Below are 21,444 nucleotides of genomic sequence, written 5' to 3'. Positions count from 1 at the left end.
GTGAGCCCAAGGCACATTTATCTTTCAAGTGTAAATGACCAGGAATAAAGGGGCCTCTTCAGCAGTTGAATTTGGAATACTCTGCACTGTAACATCTCCAAGGCAAAGGCAGGGAGAAAGGAGGAAAGATCTGCTTTGAGGTGACTACCATGACCCCAGATGGGTTCATCTGAGCATGCAGTTGACTGGTACAGACAAATACCTCCCATAGCACGAGGCCCTCAGAGATAAGGCAGGCATGGGCCAGGTGAAGGTTTCATTACCTACATGGAGTTCTATGGCCTCAACTCAGGGCCGGTGGGCAGTACTCCATGATGTGGATAACACAGAACAGCTCGTGCAAAGCTCTGGAATGTACTGTGCTTTGGCAGCAGGATTTTCTTCCAAACTCGATTCTAGGCTCTGAACACACCCCGATTAATACTTGTAAAAAAGTATGTTGGGAAATAAGAGGCGGTCTGGTGTTAGGAACCATTCACAGACCACCCACTGAGTGGAAAGTTCACACTTGGATAATAGAGAGTTGACTGTATTGGAGACAGAGAGTAGTTTTTCTGTACTCTGGGCAGGGAGGTGGAAACCCAGTGAGCTCATGTGATTCATGGCTTCATTTTCTAGGCTAAGGAAATCGGAAGTCAAACCCAGAGAAGGGGGTGGAAGGGCTGATGACAATGACAAGAGACAGGGACCAAGAGGCATGTCTCCCAAGGCAGGAAGGGCTTCTCTAGCTGAAGAGTAGGTGGGTAGAAGTACCACTTTACCAGCTGTCTTCAGGCCCTGAGTGAACTGAAGCCCACTAAGGGCTGACCTGTTCCTCCATTTTTTCTCATGCAGCAAGAAGGAATGGACTCAGAAAGCAAGCAGGAGACAGTCTCCAATGAGCCTAAGCAAAAGGGGCAGAGCTCCTCCCTTACAGCAGCTTCAGAGCCAAGGCTGGAGACTGGAGAAGTTATGACTGGAAGAGGGTTTCAGAAGAATGATTTCCAGGGAACCTCTACTTCCTGACCCTCAGAAATAATAGCTAGGAAGACCTGACCTGTTTCTTGGGGAAAAACTAAGGGGCAAATGTGAGCCCCCCCCCCCCCAAGTCTCTGTTTTTCCAGGAAGTGTAACTTAGAGAAGCTAAGGGCAACAAGACTACACAGAAGGTAAATGGTATCAGGCTTAGAGAAATCAACCATTTGGCAGCTTGCCATATTGGCACTTCAGATAGAGAACCCCCTCAATATCCCTGCCCACAGTTTTAAGTATTAACTGATGCTTTCTTTCCTTCAGAGCTTTCAGTGTGTCTGCCTCACGGAGAATTATCCCATCATTTCACATGGCCACCTTTCTGCCTATGCTGTATCACCTATGCCTGGAATTCTCCCTGACTCAGCCATTTGGCAAAATTCTCCCACCTCTGAGTGGGCTTGCTGTTAACCCCACCCAGCTCTCTTCTGGGCCATGCCTACACTGCTTACGTTTGTATTATACTTCTTGCTGTCACATTTAAAATACTGAATGAACACATGGCTTACTCATCTTTTGAACCTCCTAGAAGCCAGGTCTAGCTCTTTTCTACGTATACACTCTTCCGTGTGGATACATAGGCTGATTGATGGTGGCCTGTTGCTCACCAATGCTTTGCTTAGGGTGACTGGGACCCTCACAAAGCCCATTATTTGACTTCCCACACAGAGTAGGGATTCCAACAAAAATGAACAGAAGCACAACATTTACCAAACAAAAAGGGAGTAGGTGTTACATTAGATGACAAAATATCAACTCAAAACCCGAGGCAGCAAGCTATGGCATGACATATGGTAAGGGAGCACACTGGCCTCTTCTTAACGACCTTTGCCAGGGACACTGTCTTACCAGGATCTGGGGACCTAAATGAAGATTTGAACACTGTGTTAGAATATTCTCTACACATAACAAAATGAAAGGTTCTTTTTATTCTTTTATCTTTTATGTTCTAAGTTTCAGAATAAATACTGGTAGGAATGACAAAAGAAAAAAAAGAAGAGTACCCCTCTGTTTTGCTGAAATATGCTATCTTTCTATCCATCTAACCAAGGCACCTTTCATTTCCTGTCAGTGCCTGCTCAAGTCGCCCAAGGATCTTTAGCCATGAAGCTGCCATGGCTCCTAAGGGTTTATACAATGTAGACCAGTCAACCACTGGCGTCTCTAGTTACAAAATCTACACAGGTACTGGGTGAGGAGAAGAAACTTCAGACTGTTGAAGCCTATCACACTCCGACCCCATCACTCAGCAATTTTAGAAAAATTGTCAAGAAAGTATTTTCTTTACCACAGTGCAAAGTTCTAAAATATTCTAATAAGTCTGAGGAACCCAAGTGAGTGGCTTAGAACTCCTCACAACTGGAAACAGCAGTCTCAAACATACCGCTAACCGGATGATGCCTCATCACGTGGGGCTTTTACATACCTCGTGGCTAGCCAGAGTTTGGCTTTGGTACAAACAATGACGTCACTTAGTTCCTGCTGAAAATCTGCATTTGTTCTGTGTCTGGAGTCTGTAACGTAGGCTTGTAACAAATGAAAAACCTGAACCGGAAAAGAGAAAAGGCAATACTTTGCTGTGAAAATGTTTTCCACAAATGCTCAGGTCCTCCCTCTTAGATCTCCTCAAAACAGTTCCTTCAAAGGAAACAGACACCTGCAGAATGAGGCTCCAGTCTGCACAGAAAAACAAGCTGAAACTGCAGGGTGGGAGGACACAGCAGTGGAGAGAAGTCCAGGGCCCGGCCAAACCCATGCTCTGGGTCTTTCCCACAACTCCCCAGATGGGGATCAGTATGACCACACAATCATTTGCTTCAAGAGCGTCTCCCTTAGAAACAACCTATACAATGAGTTGAGCAAAGAAGCGCAATTATCGTTATGTCAGCTGTCTCACATGAAAATAAACTCCAGGGCTTCGGACAGAAAGGAACTACGAGTCTACATGGTTTAGATGTAAATCTGGGCTCATTAGGACAGTATGGGCTGATGAGGGAGGCACAGCACAGCTGTGAGGAAGCGGGCAGTGGCGTCTGTAAAAGATCTCTCCGACTTTCCCTCGGCAGTCAGATGTGTGCACACGCTTGACATCTTCATGGCAATTATCTACCAGAATGAAAAGCTGACAGGCAAATCCTGGAGTCTGTCTAGAGTTTATATTTAGGATGGTGGCACTGTATCACCACACAAGCAAACCTGACCATGGGCTCCTGCTCAGCAATGGCCCACGTTGCCTCCGTGAGGAGCACAAATCTTTGGGGCAGAATGAATGAGACAGAGGGTAGATAAGGTTCTCTGACCTGAAAGGATCATGGTAGACAACTCCTTTGATTGGCTCCACCATCTACATAAGAAGATGAGGAGGAGGACAGAAACAAATTACCAATAAACACAATAAGAATTTTAAAATTACCAGGCGTTGGTGGTGCACGCCTTTAATCCCAGCACTCGGGAGGCAGAGACAGGCGGATCTTTGTGAGTTCAAGGCCAGCCTGGTCTACAAGAGCTAGTTCCAGGACAGGCTTCAAAGCTACAGAGAAACCCTGTCTCAAAAAAAAGAAAAGAAAGAAAAGAAAAAAAAGAATTTAAAAATCTATTTTAGTATTTTTTTTTCTGTTGAATCTTCTGCCATTAGTGCTGGGATTACAGACACACTAGCTGTCATTTCTGGCTTTATGTGGGCTCCTGGGGTAGTCCACACACAAGCATAGTGCCATCTCCCAGTCTGCGCCCCAGTCTTCCAAGTGTTGGGATAACAAGCACAAGCCACAATGCCCTTGAGATAAGAGCTTAAGTAGCCCAGGCTGATCTCAGGATCCGATCCTCCTGCCTCTGCCTCCTGATGGAATTACAGGTGTAGGCCACCATGCCCAATGTAGCTTTTCTCGGAAGCAGGAGTATACTGGAGTGTATGAACACTGAGGAACTTTCTCTAACAAAGGACCTGTTCTCTCTGACATACCAGGTCAGATGCTGTTCTCTCACCACAGCCTGCAGGGACCAAACCACCCGGCACAGAGCCTGGAGAACTGGGCTGGCTGGGGCTTCTGTTCCTAAGTGGTGACTGCCAGAGGGAAAAATACCTCCCTCGGCCTCAATCCCCACTGTCCCGAAAGAACTGGCAAAGTCACTGGGCCTTGCTTTCTTTTCTCCACAGCTGCACTAAACCAACCACCAGGGCTTTCATGTGTCACAGTGCGGTAATTAATCAGCAGACACCAGCAAAACACACGACTGTGGAATTTACTTGTCAAGAGAGCCGTGAGGTTTCAAATGCTTCTCATTTAGAAGCAATCACTTCAGAAATAACCCCCGGTGGATGTTTAAGCTCTGGCCTATATTTGCTCACCTTACTTGGCAAAAACAACACTGTTTTTGAAACGCTTGGTAGCTCTGGCTTATGAATGTCAGCCTACGGGCCCATCAATTTTGTCACCCTGGGCACAAACCAGACAACAATTGTGATCCTAGTTACTCACCAAGGACAGAGAGTGATCTGTCTGCACCCGACAAGTGGATACAGAGGTGCATGTAGGCAAACCTGGTAGAAAGAAGCAAGTGGAAGAGGCAGCACAATACAAATTGAGCACGTCAGAGCAGGGCAGGGCAGGGCAGGAAAAGGGTGATAAGACGATGAAGGAGAGGTAAGGCTTATAAGCAAGTGTGAAATAGATTGGTGTTTCGGAAAAATATTAATGAAAATATTTGAATACACAACCATCTTCACATGTCATTTGTAACACTGGGCTCAAGAAAAAACAGGCAATAATTAGGTGTGAAGTTCAGATAGAAGGCCAGGAAACTCAGGAAAGAGCCACTGGTCCCTCAGACAAGGCCTCTCTTCTCTCTCCACACTTTGCCTAAGTGCTGGTGGAGAGTATGGCTGACTCCAGGGTTGGGATAACCTGCAAACAGCTGTTACCAAGCACAGAGAAGCTAGAGCTTCAGCCAGAGAGAAGAACCCAGCAGAGAGCTGGGAGTGCCGACAAGTGCAGAGCCAGCGGGGGCGCAAGTCTGCGACCTCTCAAAGTCAGGGGCAGAAGGGCATCCCCACAGGTCTGAGAGTGAGATAGGGGGGCTGGATGAGCTTGGACTTGACACCTCATTTACTGAGATGTGGAGAGGGGGACATCTATGTGATGCTTTCTCTAGCTAGCCATCTGTTATACAAAACAGCAATTCTTTTTGAGACGGAAGGGAACTTTGCTCCCTAATGTGGATTTAGAGGTGTCAACGATGAAAGGAAAAAGAGAAGAAAGCGTTGCTGCCAGAAGATAATTATGCCCAATGGCTCAGCTGGCAGAGAGCCTTGCCACATGAACACGGAGAGTTCAGGACCCAAGCTTAAGCGGAAGTAGAGAAGCGACTGTGCACAGTTGTTCCTTGACCTTCACACGAATGCTTTGGTACCTCTGCACCCCAACATCACATATTAAAGACAAACAACAAAACAAAACAAGATAGTTATGCCTCAGTCAGGAAGAGGCAGGCCTAATCTAAGTAGGCAGCAGCATGCCCTGGCTACCACAGGAAGGGGCTGGTCAGTCCTGCCCTAGGGAGGGGTGGTCCTTGAGGAGCTGTACTGCATGAAGGGCAGGGGGGGGGGGCTGTATTTCTTGCACTGAAAAACTAAGCCTTAATGAGATATCACATTGAGAACCTGGAAGCAGTTAGGGTCTCACTCTACCCAGACTCTAAATATAGAGAGATTGGGGGTAGGGTGCAGGCATCTGTAGGAAGTGTGGGGTTCATCTGGGAAGTCCAGAATCTTAGAAGCAGCTGCACAGCACAAATGTAGTGCATTCTGAATAAATGTTGTGGGTCTAAGAAGAGTCATGAGGCAATTCCCTGAAAAAGCCTCCCACAGCATCAGGAAAGTCTGGCTGGTTTCTTCTGCAGAACTAGAACAGTGGCCTGGGTGGACAAGATCGAGATGATGGATGGCTGTTCAGGGAGGCGATGCGAAGACAGCTTTCTTCACAAGGGTGGCTTGCAGGCCAGTTTCCCCCTTTAAAATCAACAGTAGCTGAGCTCCAGGAGCCAACAGGCCCACAGTCACAGGGCAGGCTTAGGCAGGCCTTGAAAAAGACCAACTCTAATAGGAAAAGAGACACTCTAAAGGTCAGACCTAAAGGGGGTGAGTGGATTATAACCATCAATGATCCTAAACTCTGATGCTAATTGATTCGTTTTTGCAGCTGGATTTTGCTAAAACAAAATGAAAAAAATAAATAAATCCAGTCTTTTTCCCTTGCAGCATATAGACTGGACGAGGACTTCATTCCTTGTTCCATTCGGCCGAGCACACCAGCCTGCATCTGCCTTCCTGCTTGTCTTCTTCCTGCATTGCTGTAACCCCAGCTAAGTCAGTGACACATTTTTCCAAGCTCCATGTTTACACAGGATTTTATTTCAGCTGGTAAAACATCTGTATTTTTTTTAGGGACTTAAATAAATGATCTATGCTGGGAATGTACAGTATAGGGTGATGTCAGACCCTGCTCCCCCTTTTCTTGACTCACTGGTCAGAACAGGCAAACATTGTTTCAGCCTGTAGCTGGGAATGTGAATATTTATCCTGTCAACTTAATTCATACAAACAGAACTAAAGGCAGGCAGGCAGAAGTATTTTATGGCTTTAAGTCAGACTGAAAAGGGGGCTTAGGAGGGGGATGGTTGAGGAAAGAATCTAAATTTTCTAATTCACAGAAACATGCCTCATCACACAACTGCTGGAAGTGGATATAACAAACAAAAGCAGTCACGCACATGTGTGTGCATGCATGTGTGAGTGTGTGCACTCACTTGCATGCATGTATATGAGAGTGTGCATGCAGGCACGCGTGTGTGCATGCGTGCATGTGTTGGGAAGGCCAGGGAGAAAATCCTAGTAACACTTGTCAGTTCCAATCAGTGCAGCCAGGGTTGCAGGATTGGCTCTATGCTTCAGGCACACTGGCTGGAGCCCCAGGTAGACAGCAGCTTCTCAGGAGCACCCTTCTTGTTGCTAGGCTTATGGGCATATGCACTTATCTACACCACTTGTACACAGAAAGCCCAACAAAGAAGTGGTTCTTGTTGCCAGTCACACAGACCTTGGAGGAGAATGGGCTCTAGACAGCACCTTAATGATACTCGAATTCCTTAGCTGGGTCATTCCTTGGAAGAAGGGCTTGTGCCACCCACAAGAATCCCATAATGGTCTCTCTATTTAGAGAGCTGGGCAAGAAGCATTTCAAGCGGCTGCTCCCCCAAACCTCAGCCTGTTTATGAGATGAGAGAACACACCCCTGAAAAGGTCTTGGTAAGCAGTGTTGTTGCTGTGTGGAAGAGGACTAATCAGGTGAAGTTACTTCTTACCTAAGCAGCCTGGGAGCGTATCACTGGGAATACACATGTGTGGAAAGACCAAAACATATAACCCTCCCAAAAGAGTAGGTGGAAAGCCACTGTGTCCTGCCTTTCTAGAACTCTCCCATCATGCTGGTCAAAAGCACAAAGACCTTGCACCTGAATGATGTCTTTCCTCCAATACTTATTTTGACATACAGCTGTCAGTTTTCCCAAGCCCTAAAAGTAACGCTCACAAGTTCAAAACCCTCTTCAAGGACTTACTGGGTCCTGAGAGCTCAACCTCCCTTTTACTTCTTAAGCCTATTCTGTGTCCATAAAAAATGAGCTCCCACTTCTTACAACCTCACAAAGGCTACTTGGTCAAGCCTGGCCCTTCCCAGGTTTCCTTCTACTCTTTCCAACTGGGCTACAGGCATTCTACTCAAACCATAGCGTCAACTTCAAACATTTCTGGGCTTGCATACTGAGCTTGTAACCCCCTCCTAAGACCCTCATTTCTTTTTAGTGCCCAACAGTCCTGTTCACTGGCATCCTCCAAAGGGAGCAGTGCTGAGGACCGAACACAGGGTAACCACATGCATGCTAGGAAAGCTCTTTGTTACTAAGCCACATGTCTAGCCCTCTGAACCTGGCATCACTCATCAATCTGTTTTTACCTAGAATAGAGACCCTTGAAGCAAAGAACTGGGTCTCATTCTTCCCCACAGCTCCTCGGGGTCCCAAGCAAACAGGATTTTTGTCTGGAGGAAAAAGACTCACTAAACAGAGGGGCTTATTGATTAGGAACGCTACCATACTCACTCAGGAAGGGAGTAGGAACTGAATTTGAGTTTGTATTTGTTTTGCAAAGTCATGGTGGTACTACAGATTTATAATGCCATTAGGAACCTGGTTCCCAGAAGCAGTGTCAAGGACCCTGAATTAGGTAAGGACAACGTTTAGACAGGAATACTGAAGCTAGTCAATCTTTATCTGTTCATACTAAAAACTTTAGCTTTTATTGCTGAGAAACTATGTGTAAAAATTTAAACACTACAGATAATTTAAACACTACAGATAATGTGTAAAAATTTAAACACTACAGATAATTTGTTTGCAAAGCCAGTCTCTTTAAGTCCTCCTCCCCACTTTAAGACAAAAGTCTTACTCTGTAGTCCAGGCTAGCATGGTACCTACTATGTAGCTCAGGCTGGCTTCAAATTGTAGCAAGCCAGATTATTGGCATGAATCATGATGCCTGGCCAGGAGAACATTTAAATTTTCTGTATAATTGGATCCTTAAAGACTTGAGATCAATAATAAAGTCTGTAATATAGCAAAATGTATCAAAATCCAACCAGAGCAGTGGCTGGAGAGATGACTCAGCAATTAAGAGCATTGCTGCTGCTCTTCCAGAGGACATAGTTTCAAACCCCAGCACCCATGTGGCAGCTCACTACTTGTAACTCCAGACCCAAGGGATCCTGTGTCCTCTTCTAGTATCCTTGGGGACCAGACATGCATATGGTGCACATACATACATGCAGGCAAAACACTCATACATAAAAATAAACAAATAAGCAAATAAATACCTGCCGACCAAATACAACTAGTCAATAATGAATTATTGCTGATAATTCCACTCACCCAAAGATTCTTATATTACTTGTTTATATCTGAAAAATTCTATAATACAGAGCTTAAAATACTTAGGGACGAATAAGAGAAAGCATGTAGGAGGCAAAGGGAGGCAGAACCCTGAGCTAGAGGTCAGCCAGGACTTCATAGTGAGACTTTGTTTCAAAAAAGCTGGCAGGACTAGATTTTCAAACTTCCTTAATTCACACACTATCAGTACCTCAATAATTTTTTCACAGTGCCCTCTAGGCCAAAAGAAATATCTAATGCTTTTAATTCATTAAGTGAGTAGGTCCAAATGACCCGATTAACTCTGTGGCTGTTTGAAAACTAATACACATAGGGTAAAAAGACTTTTGTGTATAACTTCCCACGCCCTGGACTCCTCTTGTTGCTGTTCCATGTTAATTTCTTGTGACACTTACTTTCTTTCACAACAGCTACCCAATGTCAATTTTACAAAGACATGACAGCATCAAGAGCAGTGTGTCACAAGCTAATGCTCTGTCACTTTGACCTAGTAGTTCACATGTCTGACAGATGTCCAGTATCATTGCACTTCTCCCCCAGTTTTAAATCATCCAGTGCTTTAGCACACCCTTTGGGAACTGTAAATGTTAGCAAAGAATATAAACAATGTACAGATGAAATACAAATAGCCAATAAACATATGAGAAAATGTTTAATTTCATTAAGGTTTAAGGAAATGAATAACTATGTATTTTTCTCTTTTAACAGAAAGCTATGGGTTTCATTATGGTCTTTTCACATGCACGTCCCCTTTGCTCTACTCTTATTCATCCACCTGCCCTCTCACCACGTTCCACCTCTTAGCCCCCGAACAATGCATTTTTAAACCAAAGTGATTTGACAAAGTTTTTGCAAAGACAAAACACAATTAATAACTAAGAAAACATGAATTTACCAATGAGTTAGAAATTGACCACTAAAGTCACGTTTTTATACATATATCACGTCACACTTTATAATGGGAACTAGGCAAAGTAACTCCACACTATTAAACTGGAAACTGGAAAATATGGACTTTTTTCAGTCTTACAATGTACTATGGAGGACGAGACCTGGTCAGTCGTCCTCATCAACTTAATAGCCACTACTGGACTTATCCTTCAACTTTTTAGTTTTTAGTACCCAGTGGCACTTGAAGAGCAAGCAGGTCAAGGAAAGGCACCAAGGGGAGAGGTGGGTAGCAGCATTCTTTGTTTTTGTTTTGGTTTTTCGAGACAGGGTTTCTCTGTAGCTTTAGAGCCTGTCCTAGAACGAGCTCTTGTAGACCAGGTTGGCTTCGAACTCACAGAGGTCTGCCTGCCTCTGCTCCTGAGTGCTGGGATTAAAGGTGTGCGCCACCTTGCCTGGCTGGGTAGCAGCATTCTTGAGTGCTCCAGTGACATACCCATACTGTTGGCAAGCACGGCTAACAGAAAGCCGCTACGTCAACATACAACTTTCTGGACTTTAAAGCAACTGCAACATTTCCCTTGTAAAAAGAGTTTGAATCAGAGAAAACAATTTGGCATTTAGTATCTGGTCTTCAGGCTGATTAGTGACTATTATCCAACCCCCTCAGTTAGGGGCTTGGACAAAGCACCTTAAGACCTCCCTTCAGGCCCTTCAAGCCTGCACCTAGGTCAGAGCCAGGGCCAGCCTCTGGAGGCTGCTGAAATCCATGTTCTATGGTAGCAGACTTCTCTTTCTGAAAACTGAAGATGGAATTTCTTTTTTTCATGCTGTCAGTTGCAGCTTATTTCAAAGGGAATCGAAGTAAACAAAAGGGAGAGGCTGATCTCTAAGTCAAAAAGAGACGACTGTTTATGAAGTGACTGTTTATATTTTCACATGGAGAAAGGAAAAACGCGATTGCTCTAAGTCCCTAGGAATGGAGAAGTGGGCAGCTTCCCTTTCACCCTCCCCCAGTTTGTTTGTTCCTTTGACACTCAGCACCTCCAACAGAGGGAACATCTGCAGCATTCATTTTTGGGAATGCTACAATTCTAGCCAATGACTGGAGCCTGTGCAATACGCCAGACAGTGTCTCATGTGGTCGTGGAGCCCTTTTAGTGATTGCTGTGCCTCCTCAACCCCACCAGCCTGTGCACTATCTAACGCCATGCAAGCAGGCCTCAGTAAGCTCTCTCCAAATCCTGAGCCCAGGTTCCCTGGAGAACACTTCAGAGAATGGTGATTCCGTGAGATATCACTGAAGGAAAGGACCCATGAAACAGATCCTTCCTTATGAGCCTTCTTTGATCCCGAGTAACCAAATTTGTCTGAGATGACAATGAGCTCTGGATGCTAGGCATGCATGTAAATGTATTTCAATCCATCACTAGGCAGAGTTTGTGATAACGAGACCTTATCCACCTTCCTGTCTTTTCTACTTACTCATTAAGGCTTAGTCCACCAACTCCCGCTGTGAAGCTATCTAACAATGCCAGGTCATGATCATCTCAACCTTTAGTCCCATATAATTTATTATCTGAACCATCCATTTGGCACCTAAAAATGTTGCCTTGATTACTATTTATCCTTTTATGCAAATCATGTCCAACAGGCTCTTCTTGGAGTGAGAAAGTTGTTGATTTGGTTTTCAAATTCAAGGCAGTTTCTGTGAGATAATCAGCACTCACAAGGTTAACGTAATTGTGTAAGTAGCAGGACTGCTTGCTACACGGTGGTACAAATCTGTAATCCCAGGCAAAAGAACTGTCAACCTGTGGTACATAGCAAGAGACTGTCTAAAAACAAAATAAACCAACCAAACAAACAAAAACCAAAACAAAAGTAGAACAAAGAATCTGCACATGGGAGAGAAGAGGGTGAGGCCTCAGAACCAGAATATGCTGTGTGATGGGTGGCCAACCAGCCTGTCTTCCTGGCTTGTTGACATGACATTTACATCAGATCCATTTTAAGGAAGCTTGCTATCTCCCCTCTAAATCTTTCAACTTCTGAAACTATTCTCTTGCCATTATCTGTTGAACGAACAGCTCACAGAGCAAACACTACTGAGAAAGTATCCCCTCCCCAAGCATCAGCTGTTCTGACCTCCCCATCCCGGTATTGCTGGGAGGCTATGAGGACCAACTTGGGAAAGGTTTAAAGTTAGTATGGATTTTTACATAGACGAGCCCTCTCAAACATTATTGGGACAGACTGTAATAGGGCAAAAAGACATCTTTCTTTGTTCCCATCAGATTCATATTGAGAAACTTTTGGCTTTGGATCAGTGGTTCTAAATCTGCCATGAACATCTGGCACTGTCTAAGGCATTTTTGGTTGTCACAACCTAAAAACTACCAGTACCTAGAGACTCAGGTCAGAAAAGCTGGAAAATGCTTTACAAAACACACTACACCTTTTCATAACAAAGAAGTATCCAGGTCAAAATGGAGGCAGCACTGAAGTGAGACGCTATGGGGAACTGTCAAATCGCAGGCTCCAGGCAAGGCCGGGCTGGTGACCTAAGAAGACTGTACCGTCCTTGAGTTTCACTTTCCTCACATGTAAATGGATGCTCATGTCATGGGGTAAAATGAGGTCTAGGGTAGTTGCTGTGAAAAGTGCTTGGTGATTACACTTTGATAACTGAGTCTTCCCGATCAACGAATGGCATGCAGTTTTAATATTTCTAGGCAATTTATGACTCCTCTTGAAATAGGAATAGAGAAGAACCTGGCCATCTGTGGGCACTGATTCTGTTGTTATACTTGCCTACACTCCTCAGCAGGTGTTTGGAATTGGCCACCAGACTTCTTGCCCTTCCTAGGACTGCTCCTTATGGACTCTGATAATTTTCCTAGATAGTGTGCTTTTCACCAATCATCTTACCATAGCCCCCGTCAGGTGTATGGCAGAGATACTAAATGGTCATCTTACAATAACTCCCATCAAGTGTATGGCTGAGATACATAATAATGGTCATCTTATCACAGCCCCTGTCAAGTACATGGCAAAGATACATAAAGATACATAATAATAATAGTCACCTTACCACGGTTACTGTCACACATAAGGCAAAGATGCATAATAATGACCATCCCCCAGTTACTTTAAGAAGTATATTGTTATAAGTTTGATTTTTTTTTGGTCATAGCTAAATTTTCCGTGTTTCTGATTTACAACATACATGCATTTTATGGCACCATGAGAGGTGAAGCCAGTTGCACACACATGCATATGTATGCACACAGGCATACCTCTAACACTGTCTGATTTCATTCCTATGAAGTATTCAAAAGTGGTCAACTCATAGTTACACAAAGAAGAATGTGCATGCCTGGGGCTGAGAGGAAGGAGAAACAGAAGCTGTTTAATGAGTACCAAGTTTCAAGTGTGCAAGTTAGAAATGTCCTAAAAACTGGATGCACAAAAGTGCAAATATATTTAATACAGCTGATATGAACACTCACAAGTGCTTAAAATAGCACACTTTATGTGTGCTTTATCACAGTTAAAAAAAAAAAAGTATTCCTGCCATGCTCACAATAGAGCGCCTGCAGTGTCAACATCCTCAGTGAAACTACAGGAAACCAAAAAGGCCATGATGGTTGAAACAGGACGGACAAGAGGAAGAAGAACAAAGGGTGACACCATGAAGGTCTACTCCACAGAGCCAGGGATGATGGAGGATGAGGAGACTGGTCTGCCAATCTCCACATCTCCAACACTGCACGGCTTCTCCCACATCTCAGAACCGAGAGCCTGACTGCTTTTCAGCACCCCCACGTCTGTCGTCCACTTGCCAGTCAGTTATGTCTCAGTGGTCAGGGCACGTGGTGCGATGAAGTCAAGCAGAGCACTGAGACCTTTCAGAACTAGATGTGGTGGGAGAGACAAAGTATGGCTTCACTATCCACCCAGCAAGAACAAACACCAGAAGACAAGTACCTCTGCTCTGGAAGGAGCTCTCTTTGAGGTCTCTGGCCAACCCCATTTTGTGGAAAAGGAAAAGCAGGGAGAGGAGTTAAGAGGAAGGGAGAAAGGAAGGATGAAAAAAGGAAATAAATAATTGTAACAGATAGAGATAAGAAAGGAAAACAAGAGCAAAGAAGAGGGCTCACACTCTAAATCACAGGAAAACTGTTTTATGCCTTCTACAGAAAATTTTGTGATTTAAAATAACACACACAAAGCAAATAAAAGCCACTACATTCACATCAGCAATGGTCAATACTATAATTCTATATTTAGTATTATTTTTCAAACATGCTTTGAATTCTCTGATTACAAAAGTTCTCATCCACCCAAAGGTTGATTGATGAGAACCCTTAATGGTTTTTCTAAGGACCTAAATTCTGTCCCCAGAACCCATATCAAGCAGCTCACAACTGCCTGTAAACTCCAGCTCCAAAGGACCTGACACTTTCCACTGGTCTCCACAGACACATGGCATGTACTCACACATATACATAAATGATTTGGGGGGAGGGGGCATTTCAAGAAGGTCTCTCTGTAGTCCTGGCTGTCTTGGAACTTGCTCTGTAGACCAGGCTGGTCTCAAGCTCAGGGTTCCACCTATCTCTGCCTCAAGTGCTATGGTTAAAAGTGTCCACCATCAAGTCCAGCTTAAAATTTTTTTAATGTAAACTACACTTACTTTACATAATCAAATAATTGGTACTATAAGCTTGCACTAGTCAATCTTAAAAACCCCATTTTGGCTTTAGGACCCTCATTTTGGCTTCTTTTAATTACTCAGAAAAAAAAAAAAGAAAGACAACTAGCACCGGGTGAAGAATGGCATCCATAGGAGAGTAAGTTTCATGTGATGCTGAGACACTGGGATGTCTAAGTGGATGCTAAGGTGCAGTCTCCTGCTTTCTAAACTCACCCCTGTCCAAGCTGTTCTGCTATTACCATGAAGGAGAAAGCCCAGAGACCAAATCTTAAGGAAAACTATGATTAAAAAGCAAAAGTTCTCCATTGCAAACCCCCCACCACAGACTGTGTACTGACGCTTTCCAGAAAGCGTGTGGGAACTGCTGTGGTCAGTGAGCCACCTGCAAATCAGTTCCTTCTCAAATGCTTGCTGGGCCATCTACCTCACTTGTCTTGTCATGTGTGCTTTTTCTGTGTACAGTTCAAAGTCCTCTGACATTTTTGACCTCCTCCTCCATTTCTCCTGGTTGCACAGCTCCTTCCTTGGGTGATCATGTTTCCTCCATTTACATGTGCTGAAATCTACCTTCCCCATCCTGGCTCAACATCAAGCCCTTTTCTTCTCCAGCCTTTCAACACCCACCCTCTCTCTAGCTCACCTCTAGGGCAGAGGCTCCCTACTCAACTCTAGGTCTTCAGTCCTGGAATGGAAGTAATACCATCAAGATGAGGATGTCATGGGATCAAGAGTTTATGTGCTCCACTGACCTCCTTGATCCTTAGAAGATGTGTCACACACAATTATAGTTATCACTGCTATCTCTGCTCATTTCTACAATTCTTTCTTCAGGCCCCTTGATCTTGACCATGAAATAGTGTGTTACTGAACTGCTTCCTGTACCCCTGCTTTGGGCACTCCTGCCAGCTGCCCTTTAGACTTGAAGTTTTCCCCTGCATCTGCCAAGTGGACACCAGGAGCTATTCAAAAGCTTCCTTCTTACTCCTGGCTCTCTGCCTGCTTTCCACACGAATGATCTGGAGCACCCTCCCTAAGGTGGAGCAGGTTTGGAGTGGAAAATAAGTAATGAAATGAAATCCGGGAAAACTTTTTGTCCAGCAACTGTTGAAATGTGGAACTGCAGGCTTTTCTTGCTGCTCTTTGTGGCCCTTTCATCCCAAAGAGCTACTGCCTATTTATTCACACTAGCGGTCACTCTGGACAAAGACTTGCTCAAGGACTGGACACAAGTACCACCTCTCTCGGACAGTAACTCAGTTTTGTACAGTCCCTTATTTCCCTCTTCACCTCACCTGTTTTCTACACTTGCATGACAAGAATTACTTAGGCTGCTTCCTTAGGAAGTAGATTGTGGGGTCTGACTTGAGTCTGACACAATCAAAATCTCCAGAAGAGAAAATTTGGGAAACACTGACAGCCTATCGAGTCTTTCAGTTTTTGTCAGTGTTCTAACACCATAGAGGTCCAAAATATCTTACCAAATAGCCTCAATACTTAGGCCACAAACATTCCACCTATTCTAAGTCTAGAATTACAATTAATTTTGGCCTGAAACAGTATTATTGCAATAACATTATTAATTAATATCAAATAATAAAATAATATTGTAATTAAATTACAATACATTAGATAATCTAATTTTTCTATTGAGAGTCTGTTGGTTAAATACAGTCATGCTTCAGGCCCCAGGAATGACTTTATACCGCATTATTATCCTACTCGTGCTATACAAGCAAAGCACCATGCATGTCTTTGGAACTCATACCACCCTTACAGACTTGGGAGCTATAGAGGCTGCTCAGCAGTTCAGAGTTGCTCTTCTAGAGGACTCAAGTTTTGTTTCCAGCACCCATTTTGGGTGATTCACAAATGGCTGTACACTTCTGGTTTCACGAACACACACATACACACTCATACAGACACGTATACATAAATAAGAACAAAACTTTAAAAATCCATTAATGATTGAATTAAATCAAGCACCATCCAATTAAAAGGAAAAAAAAAAAAACCTCTAAAATTCCAACATTGTGTGTGTGTTGAAGATCTTATCCAATGTCTCTAGAATGCTAAGTAAGTGCTCTATCATTGACCAATATCCTTAGCCCTTGGCTCAATATCGTAAAGTCCCCCTCACAATGAGCTAATGAAAATGAAAATAAAAACTTGGGGTTTCTATTTTGGCCTGAAAGAAGGTGACTGCTACTTAGCAATCTGGTGAGATTTCTAGAAACTTCTACTTGGTTCAACTGCCCAAATTTCCCAGAATCAAGCTCCTTTTGTCCCTCATGGACTGTTATTTGACCCAGTTCTCTCTCCACTACCATTCTGGGAAGAGTTCAGAGTTAATGAATGGTATCAGACAATTCATTACAAAATCCAAGCGGCGGGTGCTTCTATGCCCTTCTCAGAAATGAACAGAAGTTTTACATTAAGCACTACAAATGTCCAAGGATGCTTATTTAAAAATACACTTATTAAAAATATAAAGTCCATCACGGATTAAGCTATAAATGAACTAAATGCAATAGAAAAACTTATAGATCCTTTTCTAAGACATAAAATGCCATCTTTATGTAATATCCAAAAACATAAAATTAAACAAAAAAATGGGAAACAAACTTACTGTAGCATACTGAAAACAAAATTTCAGAGGTGTATCACAACTATGTTTAATGTTACATGCTTTTCAAAAGGATGAAACAATTCTTCATAAAACAAAAGGTTTCAAATGTAAATAATGAATAGTTCTCATGATGAGATTCACCTCTGAAACTAGTAGATTGCAAAATCAGTGCATAGATGAAGTTATTTATCAACTCAACTTCCCATCAACCTTAGCATGCTGTCAGCTAACAATAACAAGTTAATGTTTTCCAGTAATCTTCACTGTGCTATTTAATTGCCAGCACTCAGGCCAAGGTAAATGCAACAGTAACAAAAAAAGCTAACATCACCATCAAAGAACAAGATTAATGAACAATACGTTTCTGCTTTGAAGTAAACGCTGCGACTCACACCATAGACCTTTATAGCCACTGAGATTTCAATTGTGCCAAACAATCTACACAGTGATTTGAAGGTAGATTCTAAAAAAATATTCCCTTTGTTTTAATTCACCATGTGCTTCATTCCTTGAGGAAAGCTTTAAATTATACTCTCTCTATACAAAGTAGGTCACCCCCAAATCACAGAACACACTGTGCGAAACCCTGACTGCTACTTCTAAATAAAGTCTGACCTACAACTGACCCAATGTAACCTGTACACACAACATGATGACTCTTTACATATACACTGTATCAACAGTTGTATTAACATACTGAGCTCTGTAATGTGACATGGTTCTACCATACCTGTTGGAACCCCAGGCTGAAAGGCAGGAGTGCCGCGACACCATCAGACTTTAACTAGGTCCTGGCTGCTAAGAGCACAGACGACAGTAGTGCTCATGTGTCTTTCAAGGAGTCTAGTCTACACTGAAAAAGATCCAAGAAGAAAGTGTTCTTATAAAACATGGACAAAGAATAAAAACTCGGACTATGTGTCTTCTGAGACCACTGACTGTGCCTTCAAGTTCACTGACTCTTTTGTGAATTCACTCTTGACTATATCAGCTCCTTGACAGACACAGTCAATTAGTGTTCTGATTTCTCTCATTCCCAACCCTTTACCAAATTACCTGCCTGTTTGCCAAACCTACGAGACATTTTGCCACTTAATTGCCAGGGTGTTTACTATCAGTTTCCAGTGTTTTCCAGTGTGCTAAGAAATCACTTGCCATTTCCAGACTGTTTATGTGTTAATTTTTCCAGAGGTTTGAATGTCTATCCTCCCACTCCAAGTTAGGGATGGAGTATAAAACCCAAGCCCAGCACCTATGTACAACTCATCTTTTCCCGGTGGTTGAGACAAATGGACCTGAAGTATTGAGTTTTGTTACCACCCATTCAAACATATCTCCCATTGTCTAGTTGCTTGCTGGTTACCTTCTCACAATATAAAATCTCTTGAAAGTGCTCAACTAAAAAGTGTGTGTTCATCAGTACAGATATCTAAAAAACCAACCCAGAGTCCTAGATATAAAGTAATCAGGAAATAATTTCTCTCTCTCTTTTTGAGACAGGGTTTCTCTGTAGCTTTGGAGCCTGCCCTGGAACTCACTTGGTAGACCAGGCTGGCCTTGAACTCTTGGAAATTCTGTCTCTGCCCCTGAGTGCTGGGACTAAAGGCGTGTGCCATCACCACCCGACTGGGAAATAATTTCTAATGCACAAGAACTCTAGTCAAGTAAGTTCCAAAGGAGTTGATAACTTGCTGCTTCATCCAGTCAGTAATGAGAACGCAAACAGAGGTTGAGGTAGTTCAGTGTTTCAGCATGGGTTTAAGATGTGCGAGGCTCAGTCCCAGCCCAAACCCACAGACCCACCCAGAAGGCTTCCAAGTGACTATCAAGTAGGGTTTCTTTCTTTAACCTGAGGATGGCTGAAAGACGAATCCTTTGTAACCAACACCACCGATGAAGGCAAATTTTTATGGAATCCCAGTGTGAGAATCACCTATACATGAACTAAACAGAACACCAAAACAAAACCAAATTCCTAAAGCAGCAAAACTCAGGTTAACAAGTTCCTCATTTAGACAACATTAGGCTTTCTAATGAATGATGTGAGCTAAAGGGAAGCTTCCACAGCCAGTTCCGGACTTTCTGTCTGTGGAAAGTTGGCAGCACAGCATAAAGGCTGACCCTCCATCCCAGGAAAGCTAGCGCTCACAGGGTGAGGTGAGTGCCGTCACTGCTGGGGGTCCGCTGGCGCTCACAGGGTGAGGTGAGTGCCGTCACTGCTGGGGGTCCGCTCTGCTCTGTTCTTTAGGAAAGGAAGAAGCCATCTAATCTGCATTTTGAGGGATCAGTGATTACCCCAATGTGACAAAAGGAGAGCATCAGTCTATGAAACACTTAAATGTTCCACTGTGTTGGCCTGGAAAACCAACACCCAAATCTTCTACCTGAAAAACAAGGAAGAATTTCCACAGCTTTTGATCACTCTAAAACACCATGCTAAGTATTGAGTATTTAAGATTAAAGGCTAACGGCATATGCAAAAGAACTATGACTTCACATTATTTTAAATGTGGTAGATAACATAGTGATTTATTTATATTTATTTTTGTGTTTTTCACAACATGCCTCCTGATCCCACCCACTTCCCTCCAAAATAAAACATAAAATTTAAGATAAAGTAAAAAAGAAAGCTGTAATGACACAATGAACGAGTCATGCAGTAAGCCGCTTTATCTATACATTTTTAGATGCAGGCGTTTATCACAAAGAATCATTGGTCTGGTTCGAGGCCCTGATCTCTGCTGCACCATCGACACTGGGCCCTCCCTGGGACTCCTCCTGGATATCCTATTGCTGCCCTGTGTTGTGGAGACCCTGCAGCTCTGGTTCCATAAGACTGACACCCCCACCCTGCTCCAGCAGATCACAGATGAGGTGGTTGTTGGGATGGGCCAACATACAAGCCTGGTTCTGGGTCTGGGTAGTTGCAAGTTTGGTCAGGCTGCAGTTCTCTTATGTCTTTGCTGCCAGGGTGAGCTCTCCAGCATTGCCCTGGCTAGTTCACTCCTTGCAGCACTGAGCAAGGGGTAGGCCTAGTTCTCAGGCTTCGACTTTCACATCCTCAGGATGGCTTCTCCCACACCTACACCTTTAGGACTGCCCCTATTGTGTTGCCTAAGTGAGGTGTAGGGGTGTAGGGGCCAGTCTTCCGTGTGCTGCAGCTAATGAGGAGCAGGGCCAGCTCTCCCACTCAGGGCCAGCTTTTCCACCTGCCTCAAGCATTGATGGGCTGGGGGATGGGGTGCTCCCCCCACCATGACACCTCAAGATAGATGAGTAAGGGGGACAGGTATGTTATGCTCACAACTTCAGGGTTGGTTCACCCACACCTCTGCCAACAGGGTTGGCTCTATTGTAGTTCCCAGGCAAGGTATTGAGCCTGTTCTCCTGAGTGTTGCAGCTGATGGGGGTATAGGGACAGCTCTCCCACTCTTACGACCTCACGGCCAGATCTCCCAGCTGCCTCAGACACTGACGGGGAGGCATCTCTTTCCCACCCGTGCCACCACAAGACAGATGAGGAGTCGGGACAGATCTCCCAATCTCATATATTCGGGGTTGGCTCACCCACACCTCCACCAACAGGGTCAGTTCCACAGTCCTGCCCAGGCGAGGTACAGGGTCTGCTCTCCTGAGTGACAACATACAGTTTAAATAATGATGACTCAAGAATAAGAACAAGGGACTAGAGAGGTGGCTTGTAGGTTTAGAGCACTTGTTGCTTCTACGGAGGACCTGGTTTTGACTCCAGTACCATATGGTGGCTCACATTTACTTAACGTCCTCTTCTGAACTTTATAGATACCTGGCATACACATGGTTCACAGGCACACATACTAGCCAAACATTCACTCACAATAAATAAATAAATAAATCTTTAAAGAAGTTAAAAAATATTAAAAAGAAAAAGAACAAAAGCCAAACAGTTCCAGAAAACCTATGAAAATTACGAATTTAAAAAGACTTGGGGTGGCCGGATGGTGTCATATGCCTTTAATCCCAGAACTCACAGACGTGGATCTCTGTGAGCTCGAAGCCAGCCTGGTCTATACAGTGAGTTCCAGGACAGCCATGGCTATCCAAAGAAAACCTGTCTCAAAAAACAAAAACAACAACATAAAAGAATAAAATGACTTTGGGTTTGGAAATATATCTCAGGGGTAGAGGGATATGGTTTCCTAAAACCCTAAAGGTCCTA

At 43.7% G+C, this 21,444-nt stretch overlaps 1 protein-coding gene across 1 annotated transcript in view; it reads right to left on the bottom strand.

The window, feature by feature from the left end:
* Thada (THADA armadillo repeat containing) overlaps nucleotides 1-21,444 on the bottom strand; it is a 317,002-nt gene that overhangs the window by 103,022 nt on the left and 192,536 nt on the right. Inside the window, exon 30 of the mRNA XM_057784137.1 lies at nucleotides 2,438-2,556. Coding sequence (XP_057640120.1) covers nucleotides 2,438-2,556 — 119 coding nt within the window. The remainder of the gene's footprint in view (nucleotides 1-2,437; nucleotides 2,557-21,444) is intronic.

This window comes from Chionomys nivalis, chromosome 1, assembly GCF_950005125.1.
Source record: "Chionomys nivalis chromosome 1, mChiNiv1.1, whole genome shotgun sequence".
NCBI classification, from domain to species: Eukaryota; Metazoa; Chordata; class Mammalia; order Rodentia; family Cricetidae; genus Chionomys; species Chionomys nivalis.
The sequence above is the reverse complement of the archived record's forward strand: the minus strand, read 5'-3'. Positions and strand labels throughout refer to the sequence as shown.